Consider the following 22,095-nt stretch of genomic DNA (forward strand, 5'->3'; position numbering starts at 1 on the left):
TTAAAAATGTTCGCTCGGAAATATATATTCAAAGATCTGCACGACATTTTTACGACTTTTCAAAAATAGCAGATGTAGCTACGAGCTTGTAGATCTGCTATTTTTCAATAGCTAAAGCATGACATAATGCTACAGTATAAACACCAAGAGGGGTTCCCGCCCAAAATGGGTTAACTTTGTATGTCAGAAACGGGACAATTTGGGGTACATTATATGATTTTTGTAACATTCCCTGCTGCCACTAGACGGCACGGTTCATCCTATTTGACGCGACGCCCCCAAAAACGACGCATCGACTCGACTTCGTCTTTACTGTCTGACAAGTCGACTGGGAAAAAATCAACTGTGTGTGTGTGTGCGTGTGTGTGCGTGTGTGTGCGTGTGTGTGTGTGTGTGTGTGTGTGTGCGTGTGTGCGTGTATGCGTGTATGCGTGTGTGTGTGTGCGTGTGTGCGTGCCCTGCCTCCAGTGTGGGAATCAGAGCCGCTCGCTGCAGCATTACTGGTACACGTCCTGGCCGGACCACAAGACCCCGGACTCGGCCCAGCCGTTACTGCAGCTGATGACGGACGTGGAGGGTAGCAGGCGGGCAGCCGCGGCCATGGGACCCGTTATAGTTCACTGCAGGTACTGTCTGTCTGTCTGTCTGACATCCATCTCAAAATATTCAGTTCCAGGGTGTGAGCGGTAAGTCTCTTACCACCGCGGCTCAGTGACGTCATGTTGTAGTTTCAGTAAAGATCAGGGGTGCCGTACCTAGTTTGGACAGTTTTTGGTTTAGACAAGTCATTGGTTAGACCAGTCATTAGTCCTACAACTACAACATCTCAAACCCTCACCCTAAACCTAACCTCCCACGGGGCAGCACACCTAAACCTAACCTTAACCCATGTCTAACCAATGACTAATCTAAACTAAGTATGCACCCCAAAATCAGACCCGTCTGAAGTGAAAAACAGAGAGCAGTGTTGGGGTGAGCGGTGAGTCTCTTATCACCGCGGCTCAGTGACGTCATTTTGTAGTTCTAGTGAAAAACAGAGACATGCGTTGGGGTGAGCGGTGAGTCTCTTACCACCGCGGCTCAGTGACGCCATGTTGTAGTTCTAGTAAAAACAGAGAGATGTGTTTGGGGTGAGCGGTGAGTCTCTTACCACCACGGCTCAGTGACGCCATGTTGTAGAGTATGAATAGTCCTCTAGTTGACCTTAGTCCTCCAAGGCTCTTTACTAGGGGCCCTTTATTTTCTCTCTACCCTATAATTAAATACCTTGGTTGAAAATAGCCGATATACAAGCTATAGTAAATATGACATCATTTTTAAACAAGAGGCGATCAAGGATCAAAACGATCTAATCACCCGTTGGGTCTAAAAGTGTATCGAAGTGTAAACAATCACGGAGCCCCTCCCCTCTTGTGGTTTGCAGCGCTGGGATTGGCCGGACGGGCTGCTTCATCGCCACGACAATAGGCTGCCGTCAGCTGCAGCTGGAGGGAGTGGTGGATGTGCTGGGAATCGTGTGTCAGATGAGAGCAGACAGGTACACGCACGCACGCACGCACACACACACACACACACACACACACACACACACACACTGTCAACTGAAAGCAGACACGCACGCGCACACACACACACACACACACACACACACACACACACTGTCAACTGAGAGCAGACAGGTACACGCACACACGCACACACACACACACACACACACACACTGTCAACTGAGAGCAGACAGGTACACGCACACACGCACACACACACACACTGTCAACTGAGAGCAGACAGGTACACACACACACACACACTGTCAGCTGAGAGCAGACAGGTGCGCACAAACACACACAGCACAAATAATATGCGAGTAGGGCAACCAAATTCTATGTCGTCAGCGACATAGAATTAGGCAAGGCAATTGTATTCATGTTGCACCTTCCATACACGAAGGCAATTCAAAGCTATTATAGCAAGAATTGTCTGTGCTTATATACTGCACGCGTGTGTGCGTGTGTGCGTGTGTGCGCGCGTGTGTGTGTGTGTGTGTGTGTGTGTGTGTGTGTGTGTGTGTGTGTGTGTCATCCACAGAGGAGGTATGATCCAGACGGCAGAGCAGTACGAGTTCGTACATCACGCCATGAGTCTGTACGAAGCCCGCCTCTCCGCAGAGACCGGCCAATGAGCTTCCAGCGTCCACAACAGGAAGTCAACAGGAAGCACGTCCTTTAATTGAGTTTAGCTAACTATAGCTAACCAACCGGAGAGGAGAACTCGAGTTTATCCCGAGGAGGGAGGGAGGCGGACCTCCTCGGATTTGAGGGACAACACAGAGACCAATGAAAGACGGCCGTGGATATGGCGGAGGATGTGAGGAGGAAGATCACATCGTAAGGTTTGAGACTATAGCGGGATGTTATCCTTCCAACTTCTCCTCCTGCGCTTTCTTCTCCTCTTAACTTCCTGTTCAATGTTCAAAGTGGTTCCCGGAGGACTTCTTATAACGGGACCCGGCGTCCACTCGAATCCTCTCAGCCAATCGACTCGTTAGATTGATTAATTTTCAACCAATCACACAGTGCTGTTCTTACCTCCTCCTTCTCTCTCTCGCGCGCGTCGTGGACGCTACAGTATATATACTTACATGTTTGGACTGACGGACCTGAAAACGTACAAAAAAAAGAACAGCGCTATTGTGGATTTTAGGGGTTACTTATGTTGGGGCTTATTGTGTAACACAGTATTGTTCTTACGAGAAGAAAAGGCACGACAGGACCTACTGTAGAACAAATGACTGTTATAGTCCGATGCCAAGCACCTTTGGTTAAGCTATCGTACTCAAAGAAGAACAACAAACAACATAGCACATGCTATGAAGAATGTCCGTAGAAAAGCAAATGGACCACTCTTACTCTATACATGCCAACACTAGTATTGCCATAAGCTAGCTACAGTTGATGAATACACGCCGTCGCCTATACTATATAGTTGTCATTTTTTTTTGCAATGTTAACAGTATAGGCTAAGTCACATGCTAGCTTTAAGCACTTGATTATCTTATCCCAATGCTTGTATTTCAGTGCTAAACCATATGCTAACTACTGTAAACGGATGCTATATCTAGTGTTGCTATAACTGGTGCCGACCCATATGGTAACTGTAGTAGATGCTTATTCAGTGCTATAGCCCGTCTTCTGCCGAATTAAACTGCCATGAACGTTAAAGGCAAAAGAGCAATGTGCCGTTTGGCTTGACTAGCCACTAGCCAGTAAGGTGAGACGCAAGTCAGCGACTATAGCTACCGGGAGACTTTAGACAGTAACTAAGTGACATTGTAACGTCGGTTTTAATTGTCGTTTTTTAATTCAGGAGTATTACGTGTCACATATTCTATCAATATGAAGGCACCTTAACACATGACTTTGACACAATGATTTTGTGTTTGCGGAATGATTGTGTCCAAACAGTTTCATGATTATATATATGTATATGTGTTTTATGCCAGCAATATCACTGGGACATGTAATCGACTTTTTGTGACAACCACTTCAATTCTTAATTGTTCATTCCCACATTCCAAGAGACAACAAAAATACATCTTCTAATGTAATGACCTACCACACACACAACAGCGACTTAAGATACCAAAAGAGACTATCTGACATGACCGTTCAAGAGGTGTCGCGCTGATGATTTGTTTCAGAGTTTACACTATTATCATAAATGTTTATCATTTTGTCTGCTTGTGTCGGCAGAGCCAGGGTCGCTCTGCTTTTTACCAAAAGAAATGTGTCACGTGCAGATGTCTTGCATACAGTACATACAGTTAAGTGTTGTTTATACAAGTGATCTAGGTCAAATACTGAGTAATAAGTACTTTATTTTTTCATACTTTTTTAACATGTTTTTGAAGTATTCAGTAACTGTCGGACATTGTTTGATGAAAAGTTATCCTGTTGGACACACAATGCAGAGACAAGAGTCTGGTATCCATGTTAGCTTAGCTGTTATCCTGCTGTGTACACGCTGGTCGTATACAGTATGTATGAACGCGTACAGACCAAACACTCACCCGTGCACAGATGTACAGTATATCCACTTGCCATCACAAAGGTATTAATAATAACTACGGATTAGGGGTGGGAACTATCGATTCATTCATGAATTGATAATAGTTACGTTTTTGGTGACTTTATCGATCGATTAACCGGTTAGTCGATTAAGCAGCGTTTTAAAAATCTGAGAATCTTCATTTCCCTCAATGTCTATAGCATGACATTCTACATTTTGCTGATATACTGAAATAATACAAAAGGCACATTATGTCTTGTCTGTCACATCGCATGCAAAAGCAGAGATGTTTCTGTGGCTACCAAGGTGGGGACGACGACATTTTCTCACCGGCCCGCATATGCGCTCCTTGGCCACGTGCGCAGACCACGTGTTACATTCACAGAGAGCCGCCCAATGATAGAACCGTAGGCATTTCGATTGATTGTTAACTGTTTGACAGTTGTATTACCTTTGCAGCATATGCCGAAGAATTTACGCTTTAGATCCGTGAAAATCCGCTAGTAAACACTGCCCGCATTGGTTATTGAGCCGATAAAAAAGCCACTTCCTTGATCCGGGTCACAGACAAAGAGCAAAGCGAGTCAAGATTGTCTCTCCCCTCTCGTTCACTTGCATTGGCCTCAATTTCCCAGAAGCCCTAGCAGCCCAGATGATGACTTGATTTCCGGTTTCGTCATCGTAACGCGACGGCCTCGCTGTTTCTTTTTAATTAATAATTATTTTAAAACGGCGAATTAAACGCATTAAACAAATGTCGGGTATAGCGTTTTACGCGCGGTGGAACACTGGATTAAACAGTTAGCGGCCGTCAAACTGTCAAGTTGAATTGAATAATTTTCTTTCTAATCTTAACGGAGGTGAATTGATTAACGAATAACGATTAACATCCCTACTACGGACGTAATTATGCAGGGTAATCACACACACACACACACACACACACACATAGTGATATAAATTGATCAACTGCGTGTTAATGCTATTTCTTTTGTTCCTCCCCAAAATGTATCTACTAAAATATAAAAGCTGTATAATCTGTGTACATTAAACCTGACAGTGGACAGGATCCATGGACCAAATACTTTGCCTAAAACTGACAATGACAGAGAAATTAGAGCACAAGTGGGACTACGTTGAGGACACTTGTTTTTTTGTACAGTAATATATATTTGTTTTATTTTATTTTTTATTTATTTTTATTTGACTAATCCCCATTAATTTTAGCTGCTGGTATAGGAAGGTGGCGGGGCAGCTAAAGTAAATATCTAAATACTTAATCAAGCAACTTAAAAACAGTCTGGGGTGTTCACATAAGCCCGAGTAGACAATAATAATATGACCAAAAGTTTCTTTGAAAGTGACATTTCCCTTTAAGGACGCAGGAATTTGGCTCACAATCGAAATACCCCCCCAAAAAACGTGCCCCTCTGGCTATTGTTTAAATTAACAGCAAATTAATTGCGCATGATTCCACGCAGCATTTCCACACTGAAGTGGAAGTTCAAGTCAATGAACTCCCATCTTTGGTGTCCGCCAAGGGCGTCAACTCCGGGAGTGCCTGAGAGCTTAGGCACCCACTGGCAAAATAATAAGCCAATAATAATAAGATGCGGGGCGGGTGGGCACCTTAAAATATATAGGCTACTCTAAGGTGGGCACCCACTATAATAGGGCATAGCAGTGGGTGTGCTTTTCTGGACCCACTGACAAATCGGCCATTCATCCTTGACATGAAAAGGTTTGGGAACAACACATACACACTGCCTCTGACAGCATTGAGCAGGTGGTCCTGTGCATTCATAGTGTTGACTTTAGAGACCTAGAGGACGATTCTACAAATGTCATCTAAATCCTGATCCTGACAGTTTTCTGAAAACAACTCATGTTTCCATGTCAGCCGTTCTCAAACTCTTTCATGTCAAGGACCCCCAAAAAATTTATGTAATTGGCTGCTGACCCCCATCTGAAAATATGTTGTTCCAGTTGATCCCCCAGAAGCAAAAAAACGTTCGCTCTGAAAGAATATATTATATTCAAAGATTTGCACTTTCACGATTTTTCATAAATAGCAGATCTACAAGCTCGTATAGCGTAACATAATGCTTAAAACACCAAAAGGGGGAAGGAATTAAAGCACATTGCATTCTATACCTTCAATTTATTTTGTACAGTACTTCTGTACATTCTCATTGGGTTCAGAAAGAAATCCAAACCAAGAATTTCTTACACTTTTCCACTTTGTTCAAAAGCACAAGTCTGCTAATTCAGATTGGTTAGCCCTTTGCAGACCGCGCGGCCATCTTGCCATCGGAGTTTGCTGGTTTTCAATAAAGCAACGTCCTCCATTATGTCCAAAATGTGTGCTACGCATGCATGGGCCGTTGAATGACGTCCAACGAGCACTTCCAAACTCCAACACTAAAATAATCACCTGCAAGGACATAAAGACAAGTAGCTCATAACATGTATATGGTGGATTTTTATGAAACAAACACTTTTCGGATAGGAAGAGGATTTTCGTACAGCTGCAATGTTGGCGAGTTTGACGTTAGTTTCATACAATCACATAGGACTTTTCCGTTTGAATGCGTGTGCTGTCAATGGGAAATTGCACCAAGTTACCACCCTGCCATTACCTTATAATATAAGTTAAAAATCTTACCATAATTATTATGGTAAGATGGCCGTAGTGTGCATATGGTACTACTTAGTTGCAGAAGCATAGATGATTTTGTTTTTACTTGTTTCCCCTATAAGTGGTTGTAAAAGAACAATACCAGACTATCCACGGTGTGGGCATTGCAGCTGACTCAGCCAGAGTGATAATGACTATAGAATATGTTGCTGTCTCTTTTTGTATAACTAATCAACTTGAATGTTGTGATAAAAGAGTCAACTGTCCAGCATATTAATAATAATAACCACCAAGTAGTGCTGTAACCTATAACCTATAAATTGGTTGTCACTCATAATAATCTGTACATAAAGATATATGTAATAATGAGTGGAATTGTGTTTTATGTTGCTATGTGATACATGCTGTCTGTCTGTCTGTCTGTCTGTCTGTCTGTCTGTCTGTCTGTACATCCAAGTCTGCCGTCTGACAACTGCTGGCATTGCGTAACCATTGTGTATGAATTGAGATTCATTGTTTAATATTCTACACACACACACACACACACACACACACACACACACAGTACTGCAGACACTATTACTGTAGGGCAGGGCATACCAGAGGGAGGAGGAGACAGACAGAAAGAGAGAGTATAAGCGCGAGGGAACGGAGGCCGTCAGGAAGGAAGGAAAGAGGTGTGGACGCGCTGGACTAAAAGTAGCGGCCGGGGGGGGCCAACGGTGGAACAAAGCCTTCCATGGCCTTTAGCTTTGTGGCTCTCAACACCCCATGAGGACTTTAGCTACTGGCTAGTGGCTGTTAGGGTCCAAACAGCCAATTAACTCAATGTTCTGGGGGAACCCGGAACCTCTAGACGTAAGTCAAAGTCATACGATTTGTCACACACGTTACCACAGTGAAATTTGTTCTCCGCATTTGACCCATCTCTTGGAGCGCTCTTGGTCAGCTGCAGCCGTGCCATACTCAGGAATCATTTGATTAGTAGATTTGACCCCCCAATCCAACCCTTTGATGCTGAGTGCCAAGCTGGCCCATTTTTACAGTCTTTGGTATGACCCGGCCGGGGATCGAACCCCAACCTCCCAGTTTCAGGGCAGACACTCTAACCACAAGGCCACTGTCTGGTACTACACAAGCTGACTTAAGGTCAAAAAGACCTTTGTTCCCTGCAATGTTATTGGCTACTGTCTCCAGACCCTTTGACACCTCCCCGCAGCGGGGTAGAGCCATTGTCTTTTTAAATTGAACAATGGGCTTTCTGGAGGTGTGAAGTCCACTCCCATGGGGGGGGGGGGGGACGAATAGGCAGAGATGGTATATAAGTATGCCTAAATTCATATATAGAAAATGTTTCAGATGAAAAAACAAACAAACGGATGATTTGAATTGAATATTTAGGAAAAGTCATGGAAGGTGGAACCTTTCTGAGTAAAGATAATCAACTTCAAAATCTCAAAATGGGTCAGAAAGAGCTCACAGACAGGGAACCCGTTTAAACCCATTTAGGCCTGATGTCAAAATTAAAAAATATATATTCTAAATCCTCTGAAATAAATATTTTCACGATTTTTCAAAAATAGCAGACCTACAACCCCAAAAGAGGTTCCCGCCCAAATTGGGGTTTAAAGGGATATTTCACCACTGGAAGAAACTGCAGTCACGTCAAGGAGGGAGGCCTTGGAGCTCGCCCTGAAGTGGGGAGGCCTTGGAACTGGCCCTGAAGTGGGGAGGCCTTGGAACTGGCCCTGAAGTTGGGAGGCCTTGGAACTGGCCCTGAAGTGGGGAGGCCTTGGAACTGGCCCTGAAGCGGGGAGGCCTTGGAACTGGCCCTGAAGTGGGGAGGCCTTGGAACTGGCCCTGAAGCGGGGAGGCCTTGGAACTGGCCCTGAAGTGGGGAGGCCTTGGAACTTGCCCTGAAGTGGGGAGGCCTTGGAACTGGCCCTGAAGCGGGGAGGCCTTGGAACTGGCCCTGAAGTGGGGAGGCCTTGGAACTGGCCCTGAAGTGGGGAGGCCTTGGAACTGGCCCTGCCTGCTGTGTGGAATTCAAGTTTTCAACCCAACTTCAGAGGAACGGCATTCTCTTAACCCATTTTGACCTGAGATCAGATTCTGAAACAGTCGTTCTTCGATTTTTCAAAAATAGCAGACCTACATGAGCTTGTACATCTGCTATTTATGCATTATGTTATGCTAAAGCATAACATAATGCTAACACCAATAGGCGTTCCTGCCCAAAATGGGTTTTAACAGTAGGTTCCATGTAACAGAGTAAAAAGTATACCGGTTTTCTCTCAATAATCTTAACGCATCTGGAAAAAGTAGCATCTAAAGTGACTCGCAGAGCAAACGTACACCAGAGAAACCTGCATACCACAGTGTTCACCCCCATCTTTCACACAGACAAACTGGACTAGTCCCACTGCAAATTTACATAATGCTTTGATAAATGCTATATTTAAAAGCCATACTCTTTGTTTCAAGGTATGATGGAAGGGTCTGCCGTGGAGGACTACAGTAAGAGTGCTGCTTTTGTTGTCTCGTCTGATCTTATTTATAGATATCAGTGAGTTGTTGGGCTGCCTCTAGAGTGAGTCACAGAGCTGTTGGGCTGCAAGGATGTCCGTTAGTAACTACAAACCTCTCGCAGTGTCTTGAGAGAGAGAGACTATATCTCGCTTGAAGAGAGAGACAGAGACAAGACAAGACAGACAGATGGACAAAGACAACAAGACAGTCAGGAAAGCTTAACCTCCTTTGTTTCAGAAGAGAGAGAGAGACGGGGAGGGAGAGAGAGTGGGAGAGGGACAGGAAACGAGGCACACACAGAGCTGAACTATAGCTGTGCGTCAGGAAAGAGTGAGTGTGTGTGTGAGAGAGAGAGAAACCTATACAATGACACAGGACTGACCAGCATTGTCTTTTGGACTCGCGTGGAGGAGAGACCGGGACAGACAGACGTACGGGACAGTAAGAAAGAAGACAAGACGGAAAGAAGTCGAGAAATCCAGAAAAAAAAAAAAGACAGCTTGGGAGTCTGCAAAGACAGAAAGAAAGAAAGACACCATTTGGATTATCTTTTATTCCTTTAAGGACTTTTCGCCGGACTACCTCCTTCTCTTCACCAACTTGTATACTCTTATCTAAATCCTTCTGTAGAGGGACCCAAGAGAAAGGGATTTTTGGGAGTTATTCTTTCACCTATTCCCTAATTTCCCGTACTATTTTACAAATAACTTTTTAAGCCACTAAACCCACAGAGTCAGATGAGACAGTGAATGTGGACACGCCATACACACATAGACACACACACTCACACCTCTCATCTTTTGGAGTATGGTTGTAACTGCCCCGTCTGTGGATCTATTTCATATTGTGAATAATCAACTGCTGCAGAATGCTGAGATGTAAAGATCTGTATTTATCCCTCTGCTTGGTCTCTGGGGTCTGTCTGGTAAGGCTCATTTAGGCTTGTTATGCTCCTGTCTGTCTAGTATTTGTCTTGATTTGATTTAGCAAGGTATACAAATAATACAAGAGAAAACTAAAAGTGCTATAGGAGGAGGCAAGAATTCAGCCCAAACGGCGTATATACGAGGCCTATATAACTCGATAAAAAGCTTTAGAACATTATTGTAAACAAATGCATAGAAATGACGGAAAAACATGATTGTAGTATTAAAAAAATCACACCCGTACTGTGAAGTGAGGGCGCTCTTATCGTACATCATCGCTGACTTCTTACTGACAGTTGAGAGTTAAAAGCCTCCTGTATACAACATATCAATGTTAGTGTCACGCAATGTTTGTTGTCAAAGGGAATATAATGTTTGTGTATGTTTGTGCGCACACAGTAAAAGCTGGCCATAGCCCCTCAAAAATTTTAATAAATCTACAACATGATTGAAGTAGCCTACTTATCTAAGACATGATTGGAGAATAGAAGAGATACTAATACCGCTATGTATCAGTATAAATATATGAATATTATAATTGTGTTTATCTATGGATAATTGAATGGGCACCCACGCATTCATTAACCCATTTTAAATAGACATGAGGCTGATTCTAAAAAATACCTTCTACCTACAGTAGGTTTTCTGAAAAACTTTATTTATTCAAAGAATTACCAAAAACAAGTATGATGTTCCTTGTCTAAACGTGATATAATTATACAAACTGGTAATTTATTGTGGCTTCATGATTCTCTTTACAAATGATTGATTTTGGTGAGATCTTTTCTACCGTTACTGTACTTGTTAGTCACCTGAAATAAGTGGTACATAAAGGGTAGCTTTATTTAAAATGCTGTACGGCAAGGCGACAAGTTTCATTGTATTGCAATCAAATGGCAAAGACAGTGGGAAAAGGAGAAGTCTTTAATTTAGTCATGGAGTCGTGTTATCGCACAAAACTAGAATATACAGTGAATGTGCCACGGCTTGCTATAACATATTTTAGTGTCATGTGTAGGCTACACTAGAACTATCATTTGATTAGACATGTATTTCTTCAGGTCAAGATTATGTATTTGAAACTTGCTCGTCAAGTCAAACATGTATTGAGGGAAAGTAGTCTCAAAAGTGTGTGTGTGTGTGTGTGTGTGTGTGTGTGTGTGTGTGTGCGCGTGTGTGCGTGAAATTGTCAAATTGTCAAATTAATTATTGAGATATTGGCCACCTGTCCCACCTGAATGTGTTTGATTGAGCGAATTACAATTTACAATTCAGACATTTACAGTAGCAGACGCTCTTAATCCAGAGCGATTTACAATTTACAATGTAGGCATTGACGATTTACAGTAAGTGAGAACAACACTAGGCTATAGACAATAACTTTCACGTGGTTGCACCTGAGTGTGTATGATAGCATATACTGTATACACTACAGGTATAGTAGTCAATGTATTGAAGTATATCAGCAGTGGTGGAAAGTAACTAAAAGTACATTTACCCAAGTACTTACAGGAGAAATCCACACCAAAACACATGTACCCTGAATCAGCTTATAATCCTTTCCCAACATACATGTATGTTGGCCTGGCTTGACTTGTTTCATAGCCCCCTGTTCTCCATTCTCCCGCACCCCTTCCACAGTAAAATGCAGCTATAGAATCGTAGAAAGCTAGTTGTCTTCATTCTAGTCTGGGTATTTTGGTTCGTCTAACACATAATCTTTTCTTAGAATTGGACGGAATGATTTAGATCAAGAGTTATTCACGTTTTAAGGTTTTGGATCTCGTCGGCATTTTCGATGACGTCCCACTGGAAAATAACATTGAGTGTTGCACAACAGACGCTCCCAGCCTGCATGTGGAGCGATGCGGTCGGTTTTGATATCAATAATCTCCGTCCTTTTGATCAATCTCTGTCTTGAGCGCTGGGCGTTAATGATTGACAGGGCGGAGAACTCCGTCCTGTGCACTCAGGGTGTTAATAGTGCCCTGGTGCCGTTTGTCACCCTGGAGCTGCTGTTCATGCAGAACCCTGGGCCGGGCCTTCATAGAACTCTACCGCTGGGTTCTGTATGAACATGCAGGGTACATGTGTTCTGGCGTGGATTTCTCCTTTAAGTAACATTTTGAGGTAGCCTATCATAGAGCGTCGCAGTCCCGCTCCCTTTCATGACGACGAGAGACCCATTCATTTTCCTCTTCCACTTTTCAAAAAAGTATTTATTTAAAGACGTTCACGGCGCGGACAAAGCCAACTCGAGTTGTGACAAATCATGACACTAAACGCAATGTTTTGGGCCGATCAAATAATTTGTTAGAAGAAAAATGAAACAAAAAGTGTTGTACAACCGGCCTTTTTTTCTTCTTTCTAATTATTTGATTGGCCCAAAACGGCGTATAAACGTCTTTTTGAAAAGTCTATGAGGAAAATGAACAGGGAATTCTTTTCCGGGTCTCTCGTTGTCATGAAAGGGGGGCGGGACTATAGAGTATTTCCAATTTCCAATACGTTTACTTCTACTCCACATCTCGGATCCAGATATTGTTGTCTAATTTAAAATATGTCTTTAAATAGTTCCAAAACATGTTAACATGCCCTACTGTATATACAGTACACACAATCAAGGACCGCACGCACACACACACACACGCACGCGCAAACACACACACACACACACACACACACACACACACAGACACACACACACACACACACACACACACACACACACACACACACTCCTCTTTAGATTGGAGGGTGCCAATTGCCAAGCACTGCAGAGAAGGAGGGGTGTTTGTTCATGTTGGTATTGTGTTTTGTCTTATTTATATTATTATAATATACATTAATTGGCTCCGGCGAATCGTTTTGAGTTTAAGTCTGTTGCGATTAATAGTAAATGCGTGAGATAACTCATAGGCCTTTAGTTAGCCAGGTTTGAGTTAATTGGTTACCACTTATACTGGCCATGTTTGTCCCACCTGTTTAAAGGCAGGCATGCTACAGGTGAGTCTGCAATGTCCGCATGGAGGCTAGCAGGTGACAACACCATGCGGGAGAAATGCGAGGGCCCTTAGATATGTACTGTTAATAGTTTCTTAAAACTTGGTTAGTTGTTTTCACTAAGGATAGTCTATAAGTGTTATTTGAATTTCCTATTTTTGGAACATTGTTTTGGCCAGTCTTACCATATTTCTTTGTGTATTGTCACCGACTCACACTGTTACTGTTTGGAGAGGTAAATACATTACCCCAAAATGTACTTGTAGAGCTGTATACGTCACATAACACATTCAATTATGTTGTTATTCAAACCATTCATGTTTTAGCCTAATATACATGAAGATTATCAATGAACTGTGTAATGTAATTTTTCTCCAAATCAAACAGATTTAATTGACTACTGTGTGTGCGCTCTCTCTCTCTCTCTCTCAAGGGGATATTTCACTTTCAAATAAAAGGAACATGAAACACACAGTGTCAAAGTGACGCTGACAAATTATACTTTATTTTGGTACACTGTTCCACACCTGGCACAGTAGTGGCAGCGTTGCTTCATCTACTGTATATTATGCATTCCATTAACGCTCTGTCTGTCTGTCTGTCTGTCTGTCTGTCTGTCTGTCTGTCTGTCTGTCTGTCTGTCTGTCTGCCTGCCTGCCTGCCTGCCTGCCTGCCTGCCTGCCTGCCTGCCTGCCTGCCTGCCTGCCTGTCTGTCTGTCTGTCTGTCTGTCTGTCTGTCTGTCTGTCTCAGTACATGTCCAGTGCAGCCCCTACGTCGGACCACCCGCCCTGCAGCGTCTACGACTCCGACACGACGTCCGACGTGGACTCCGTTTCGGTGACCCTGACGACTCGCGGACGAGACTGCAACTTCACCGCCACTCCTCTGGACGGCACCGAGGGGACCCCCTGTACGAGGAGAGGAGGAGGAGGAGGGGGGGAGGAGGAGAGAGGGGGAGGAGACGGCGCCGGCGGCTTGGGGTCCAACGAAATAGGCCTCCTGTATCGTCGGTCCGACGCGGACGGGGAACTCCAGGGTGACGGGGGAGACGGCGGGGAGCAAGAAGGAGACAACGAGATCGGAGGAGTCAAGGGTGTAGGAGGGGGAGGCGGGGGGAGGAGGGACGGTGACGAGGATGGAGGAGATGACGAGAGAGGGGGAGGAGGGAAGGAGGATTCCGAAGGAGACTTGTTCACGTGTCTCCTTGAGCATCTGGAGCCCGGGACGTCCTACGGCCTGGAGATCACCTCCCAGAGTGACTGGCACTCTGCCAACCTCACCGTCAACACCAGTAAGTCACCATGTGGCTGCAGTGTGGAAAGTAACTGTTTACATTTGACTTTAGGTACTTTAGGTGTACAATACTTTTACTTCTACTCCGCTACATCTCAGATCCCGATATTGTACTTTTAATCCACTTACATTTATGTGAAAACTTCAGTTACAGTTACTTTGTAGATTTTGATTATTATTACAAACTTACTTTAACCAATACATTTCGATATACAATTACAAACCCACAATGTTTGTGATTTTCACATTTTTCTAATACTTTTTTTATCTTTTTGCTATTGTCGTGAAAACGTGTGTGTGTGTGTGTGTGTGTGTGTGTGTGTGTGTGTGTGGCAAATATTGTACTTTTACTCCACTGTAATTATTTGGAAATGTTAGTTATTAGGCTATAGTTACTTCATAGATTTTGATTATTATTATTACAAAACAGACATTAACCAATTCAGCCCTATATATTTACATATTTACAGATCACAATGCCCATCGCGACGCATCCCCCACCGAATCCACTCAAGTCACGAGTCAATGCACTACAATGCAATGAAATATATCCATATTATGAGGAGCCCATTCACATTAACCCATTTTGGGTGGGATTAACCCCTTCTGGTGTTAGCATTATGTTATGCTTTAGCTATTGAGAAATAGAACATCTACAAGCTCGTAGCGCGCCACCGAGTGGCGCGCTACGAGCTTGGTAGGTCTGCTATTTTTGAAAAATCAAAGAACGACTGACATAGAAACATGGCTTTTTCAGTGCGTGCGTGCGTGCGTGCGTGCGTGCGTGCGTGCATGCGTGCGTGTGTGCGTGCGTGCGTGTGTGTGTGTGTGCGTGTGGTGCATGCATGCTGGCGTGGCTCCAGAACAGAAGTATTTCCAGAGCTCAGGGTTCAGCCACTTCCTGTCTTCATTGTTTCTCTGCTCTGTAGGAAGCACTGGGAAAGTGTGTGTGTGTGTGTGTGTGTGTGTGTGTGTGTGTGTGTGTGTGTGTGTGTGTGTGTGTGTGTGTGTGTGCATGCGCGTGTGCGCGTGCCTGTGTGTTTTGGAGGAAGCTGGGTGCACCCAGCAGAGCTCAAACACTGACCTTCTTGCGTACAATGCACTCCCACTGTGTGTGTGTGTGTGTGTGTGTGTACAGTGTACACCCTACCAGTCTCCCTATCTTTCTAGGCACACACTGACATTCCAGCTCGCTGACCTTTCGCAGATACAGTCCATTACACAGTAGGCCTATTTTTAACATTCAGTTAGTCCATAGCTGATCTATCTGCTTCAATGGTACAGTCCATTACACAGTAGGCCTATTTTTAACATTCAGTTAGTCCATAGCTGATCTATCTGCTTCAATGGTACAGTCCATTACACATGCAGTAGGCCTATTTTTAACATTCAGTTAGTCCATAGCTGATCTATCTGCTTCAATGGTACAGTCCATTATACGGTAGGCCTATTTTCTTTACATCCACTAGACCTGTCTATCATAAAGTTCTGATCTCTGCTACAATGGTTGGATTACGTACTGTCTACTGTGTATACCCACCCCCACCCACAAGCGTTGTTTTTGACAGAAAATGTTTTAGTCTTCTTAGTCATAGTCTTTTGAATACGTCTCCATGTAGTTTTAGTCATACTTTAAGTCACCTAAAATGTTTCTGCAAGTCTAGTTTCAGTCAGTTAGTTTTTTCGACAAAAATGTGTTTTGGCGGGCCTTGATGCCCTGATTGCACTCTGAAAAAAAGGCAGTCGGCGAACATTTTTCGCCACAGTTTCAGTCGACGAAAGCAACCGGGCTCGGGAGTCGACGCCGGGACTCGCTCAGCGCCAGGCTGCGTCAGAGCCTATTTCTGGTGCGCGCCACACGCCACGCCCCCCACCCCCCTCCAGACACACACGGGCATTCCTAGCCTCCCCTGTGCCAGCGTGGTCCCTGCTTCCTTTCTATGTTTTTTTTCCCACAATGCCTCTCAGCGGTCTAGTGAGGCTGAATGTATGTGTGTGTGTATGTGTGTATGTGTGTCTGTGTGTGTGTGTGTTCATGTGTATGTGTGTGTGTGTGTGTGTGTGTGTGTGTGTGTGCGTGATATATGTGTCACCAAGGGGGCTTTAAACTAAGCGAGAACAATACAATCTGGCTCCGACATCTCTCTCCACCCTCAGTACCACGCTGACACACACGCACACGCATGTGCACGCGCACACACACACACACACACACACACACACACACACACACGCACACGCACACGCACAATTGAGTTTCTCACACAAACTCTTGTTTTGACTACTACGGGTGGCTGGAATGCTGTGATGTACTTTCACTTGGTCTGCGGCCATTTTGGCAGCCATTTTAAGTGCAGAGGAGGAAGCAGACGTTTTAAAAACACATTTATAATTGCTTGTCTCGTCTCCATTCCTTCTCCGTCTCTTTCCCCTAGTGTATATGTGTTTGTTTGTTTGTTTGTTGTCTCCACCAGGCCGAAGGCTATGGGGAGAGAGTATGTTTTGCACTCCGTCCGTGTGTCTGTCCGTTCGTCCATCCGTCCTTGTGTGTGTGTGTCCGTCCGTCCATCTGTGTACAGCTAATCTCCTGCACCGTTAACCCGGTCGATGCCAAATTTTGCACACACACTCCCTGGATGCCATTGATGAACCTCTGCCCCAAATGTTCCAGAACGGCCTGTTATAGCGTCACCAGGAGGCCGACCTTTGGGGGAAAAAAGTTTTATATTACTCTGTCCAAAAATCCCGTAAATCATAAATCCTGTAAATCATTGCACACTATCTCTATAGTCATGTGTTCAAGACGGATCCGTCCGATATTTCATATTCCATATTCCATCCTAATTGGCTAACATTGGCTTTCAACGTTTGCCGGATTGGCCCGTTTTGAACAAAAAGCCTCACATCATGAACGCAGTGTGCAATTTACGTGAAATATTTCACAGACTTTCCTACTAGGCTGAGGAAATATATCCAACCCTTTTCAGATTGGCCTGTTATAGTGCCACCAGGAGGCCAGGTGGATTTTTGCAAAACACATTTTTGGAACAAAATGCCTCAAATCATCCAATTGCCATCCAAGTAAATCGCACCCTTTTCACATTGGCCTATAGCTATTATAGCTTACAACGCGTCACTTTGTGACATGTTGTAAGCTTGAAGAGCAACTATTTACGCTATTGTACATTTTTTGGAAAGAAAAAAAGTATTATATTAATTTGTCACATCTGCCCAGCTGTGCAATTTGTGATTATGAATCCTAAAAGGCAAACATACAAACTGTAAAAAATCGTTAATCGCAATTATTTTATTTGTGTGACAATGAATCGTCAACTTAAATGTGTGACGGTCACAGGCCTATAGTTGTTGTTTTGTTGAAGCAGCATCATCTCTCTGTGTCCTCTCCTCCTCCGTCCATCATCTCTCTGTGTCCTCTCCTGCTCCTCCTCCGTCCATCATCTCTCTGTGTCCTCTCCTCCTCCGTCCATCATCTCTCTGTGTCCTCTCCTCCTCCGTCCATCATCTCTCTGTGTCCTCTCCTCCTCCGTACATCATCTCTCTGTGTCCTCTCCTCCTCCGTCCATCATCTCTCTGTGTCCTCTCCTCCTCCGTCCATCATCTCTCTGTGTCCTCTCCTCCTCCGTCCATCATCTCTCTGTGTCCTCTCCTCCTCCGTGCATCATCTCTCTGTGTCCTCTCCTCCTCCGTCCAAACAGGGCCGTCAGCGGTCAGCAGCTTGGCGGTGACCTCCCGGGCCTACAGAAGCCTGGGTCTTTCCTGGCAGGCTGGCCCAGGGAGGACGGAGCGCTTCAGGCTGCAGCTGTGGGACGACAGCCCTGCACCGCCTGGTATGTCTGTCGTTTGGTTCTTCAGTATCCCAGTCATGTTTCTCAGTAACATCTTTGCTGTGTGATTGATAAAATAAATGGTGGCATTTGTATAGCGCTTTCATCCAAGGCGCTTTACATAGAGGGTGCATTATACATTCACCCGTTGGTGCACACATTCATACACCGATGGTGGAGGAAACCATGCAAGGCACCAACCTGCCCATCAGGAGCAATTAGGGGTTTGGTGTCTTGCTCAAGGACACTTCGACACTAAGGGGCGCGGGATCGAACTGGGAACCTTGCGGCTCCCATCCACCGCCCATTATTATTATTGTTATTGTTATTGACTTTTTCACACACTGAACGAGGTGTGATGATGGTCATCAAGAGCACATCATGACTCCACTAAAGGAACCAGTGCTTCTCCAAGGTTTCCTTTTCAAGGACCACCATAACTCTTGGGGTCCATTTGGTTCCATTCGAACACTCTCAGAGTTGCAGACCTGTTATGGTCATTCAGGGCTATCTATGTATGTGTTTCTGGTAATATTATTGTCCGCTCATTTTGTATGTCTGTGGCAAAACATGGAATTTTGACGAAATAAATCCACCACAAGCCAACCTGGACCTCATGGTCCTCATGGATGGTCATGGATCCTTTTATTTACTCGATAGTGAGGAATGACTGATCTAGGATCAGCTGGGGTGAATGTGTGATGAATAGTGATTGAGTCACTGGTCACCAGCTTGTGTGAGTAGACTGATGTCACTGTGATCATAGATATTGTATAAAATAGATGCCTCACTGGCAGTTCATTGGAGTGACGTGTATCCCAATGAAGGCGGAAGTGCAGTGCAGAAGGCTTCTTTTTTTAACAAATCTTTATAACGGTCATGACAATACATTACAATACAAAACAAGACAAACAAACAAACAAACAAACACAAACAACAAAGACAAACATTAAAGAGTGAACACAAAGCAAACAGCTTTCTTATTTAGAAGTGCTGAAGGCGTTTGCTGAAGGCACGCTGCGTCGCTGCCCAGGTGACGTCACTCATGCGACTCCTCTCGCTGTCACTCAAGTGACTACTGGCCATGAGCTCTGATCATGAGTAAAATATAAATGCTTCCATCAAACATGGAAGTTCTATGAGTCAAATATAAAGCGGAGGTGAAGACTCCTCCCCACTTCCGTTTTGTTGTTTGGTTTCTGTTTTGGTGAATGGAAATAGCAGCTTCCTTACTCGGATTTCGGGGAGGTGTTGTTCCAATATCTAGCATTCGGAGATTGTGGAATAGTCGTATGGCTATGCGAGACTAATAATAATAATAATAATAACTGATTTATATAGTGCCTTTCAAGAAACCCAAGGACGCTTTACAAGACAAAAAACTAAAAACAAACTAGTTGCCAAAAGCCAGAGTGAACAAATGTCTCTTCAGTGAAGACTTGAAAGAGTCCAAATGTAGGAGTCTGGCGGATTTCCAAGGGGAGAGAGTTCCAGAGGGCAGGGGCTGCCACATAGAAGGCTCTATCGCCGTTTTGCGTGACGGATGGTGAGGAGTTCCATGTCCGAAGACCTCAGGTTCCGCTCAGGGTTGTATAGTCCTTGAGGAGGTCCGTCAAATATACTGTGGGGCAAGGCCATGGAGGGATTTGTAGGGGAGGAGGAGCAGTTTGTAGCTGTAGACTAACATGAAAATGGTTGAAAACCACTGCTTTATACACTGCCGTTGAATTTCTGTTTTCAGGCTCCGCGCTGGCAGCACCTCTGAGGAACACCACACTGGAGAGCACGGCCACACAACACACGCTCGTTGGCCTGACGCCGGGACGCCTCTACAACCTGACCGTGCAGACAGAGGCCGCAGGGCTGCGGAACCAGAGGTCCATACAGGCCAGGACGGGTAGGCTAACACACACACACACACACAGGGACTCCCTTATTTGCGGAGCCTGCTGGGAATCGATTGGCGCTGATGGGGGACGCTCGTTTTACAGCGCTATCGCTTTAGCTCGCTCGGTGGTGTCTCGCGTGGCTCAAGTTCGCTTGAGACGACGGAGGCCCGCCTAGTCCATATATAAACAAGCAATAATAACAAGTGCCGTTTGCGAGGACGCACAAATGGGCGCGCGTTGTTACGCGGCGGAGAAAATTGTTGTCACGCCGCAGAGAAAACTGTTATTATTTATGAGGGACTTTATGGCACATTTTGTTGCCCCCCCCCTCGGGCACACATGACGCCAGAGCCAAAGGACCATACAGGCCAGGGCGGGTAGCCTAGCACACGACGGCGTTGACCTCCGTCGACTACAACGATGACGGAAAAATGTCCGTCCGTCGACTACCCTTTCTTCCATGACGATAACTCAATAAAAAACAAGCTAAAAACTAAGCTATGGTGAACAAAACTAAGATAAATATATACCGACAATAAAAAAAAACGAGACTAAAATGTTAGGGGGCGCGCGACTAGTGGAGAAGAGATCAGCAGGCGACGGCAGCGCATTCAAATGCCATCACTGCCAAAGAGACCGTCACTCACGTGTTGGGCTGCTCAGACACACAGCGCACTGTTCCCTCAGCACCACCTGATCCAATGCAAGTGTATCTCTCTATTTATTCATTCAGTCCCTTCCGCTGTGTCCAACATCACCATCGACAACAACGGTAGTCGGGTGCATTTGTTGTTGTCGTGGCAACGGCCCGAGGGTGACCTGGACGTGTTCGCCGTCGCCCTCTCGGCCAATGGGACGAGTCCACGGGAAATTATCCTCCCTCCGGATGCCACGGAGGCCGTGGTTGACGGCCTGAGCCCTGGAGTGACCTATCGGATCACTGTTACGTCCAAGAGCGGCGAGCTGACCAACCAATCGGCAGTCACTGCCACGACAGGTGAGATACTGTGACGTCTATATAAGGTCCTGTTCTTCCCTTTTTGAGTGGTGCAACCACTCCTACAACCAGCAATGTCCGTGCCTATGCGCCTATGTGGCCATGAGCACGAGTATATGACTATAGGGTACCAGTAGGGGGCACCAGAAACAGAGAGAGGGATAGTGCAATGTTGCCTGCTAATGAGAAAGAGAGAGAGAGAGGAGGGGGGGGGGGGGGGAGCTGCACCACTCAGTTCACACAGGTGTGATTTTTTTGTTTCTGAAAGGAACTGTTGGAATAACGTGTTCCTTCCTCCTCGTGCATTGAGCATGAGCTCAGTCCGGGGCTCTCCCCAGGTCGGCAGAGGGAGTTTAGCACCCAGGATTACAGCTTCTTAGGCAATGGGCACCAGGTGGAAAAAAAAACATGGGTTACAAAAATCGTGGGATATGTGTTTCTGTGTAACACAATTTAAAAAGTGTAAGTAAGACATTTTCAACGCTTCACTGTCATTCTGCCCGACATGTTTTACTTGACCCGTTTAGGCCTGACCTTTATTTTCTAAAATAGCAAAATTATAACATAATGTTTAAAACACCAAAAGGGGTTCCCGCCCAAGTGTCATGCCACCTCGTGGCCCATTCCTCATGGGATTATATGACAGTGACATGACATGACATGAAATGACATACAGTTACAATTATTCACATATACACGTATTACACTGGTTACCAGCATTGCTGATCGCCTACAACATCAATTCAAATACAACAAATCAAAGAAAGACATAGCGACACAAGACACAACATAATATTAACATGTATATCTCTTACTAGTCTCTCAAGACAGACTAAACAGGGGGGTCGCTGTTTTCCCGTTATTATTCTCAGTTTGATCCCTTACTCTACGGTACATGGCTTTTTC

At 44.8% G+C, this 22,095-nt stretch overlaps 2 protein-coding genes across 2 annotated transcripts in view; both read left to right on the plus strand.

The window, feature by feature from the left end:
* Positions 1-2,802, plus strand: part of ptprr (protein tyrosine phosphatase receptor type R) — a gene marked incomplete at its 5' end in the record, with an annotated part of 48,226 nt that extends 45,424 nt beyond the window's left edge. Inside the window, 3 exons of the mRNA XM_080757008.1 lie at positions 469-626; positions 1,424-1,537; positions 2,089-2,802. Of these exons, the coding sequence (XP_080613134.1) occupies positions 469-626; positions 1,424-1,537; positions 2,089-2,182 (366 nt within the window). The 3' untranslated portion in view covers positions 2,183-2,802. The remainder of the gene's footprint in view (positions 1-468; positions 627-1,423; positions 1,538-2,088) is intronic.
* Positions 2,803-14,206: 11,404 nt separating this feature from the next.
* Positions 14,207-22,095, plus strand: part of ptprb (protein tyrosine phosphatase receptor type b) — a gene marked incomplete at its 5' end in the record, with an annotated part of 47,522 nt that continues 39,633 nt past the window's right edge. The window contains 4 exons of the mRNA XM_080757009.1: positions 14,207-14,456; positions 18,175-18,306; positions 20,045-20,200; positions 20,926-21,189. Of these exons, the coding sequence (XP_080613135.1) occupies positions 14,207-14,456; positions 18,175-18,306; positions 20,045-20,200; positions 20,926-21,189 (802 nt within the window). The remainder of the gene's footprint in view (positions 14,457-18,174; positions 18,307-20,044; positions 20,201-20,925; positions 21,190-22,095) is intronic.

This window comes from Protomyctophum bolini (genome assembly GCF_963924005.1).
Source record: "Protomyctophum bolini genome assembly, chromosome: 23".
In the NCBI taxonomy this organism is placed as follows: domain Eukaryota; kingdom Metazoa; phylum Chordata; class Actinopteri; order Myctophiformes; family Myctophidae; genus Protomyctophum; species Protomyctophum bolini.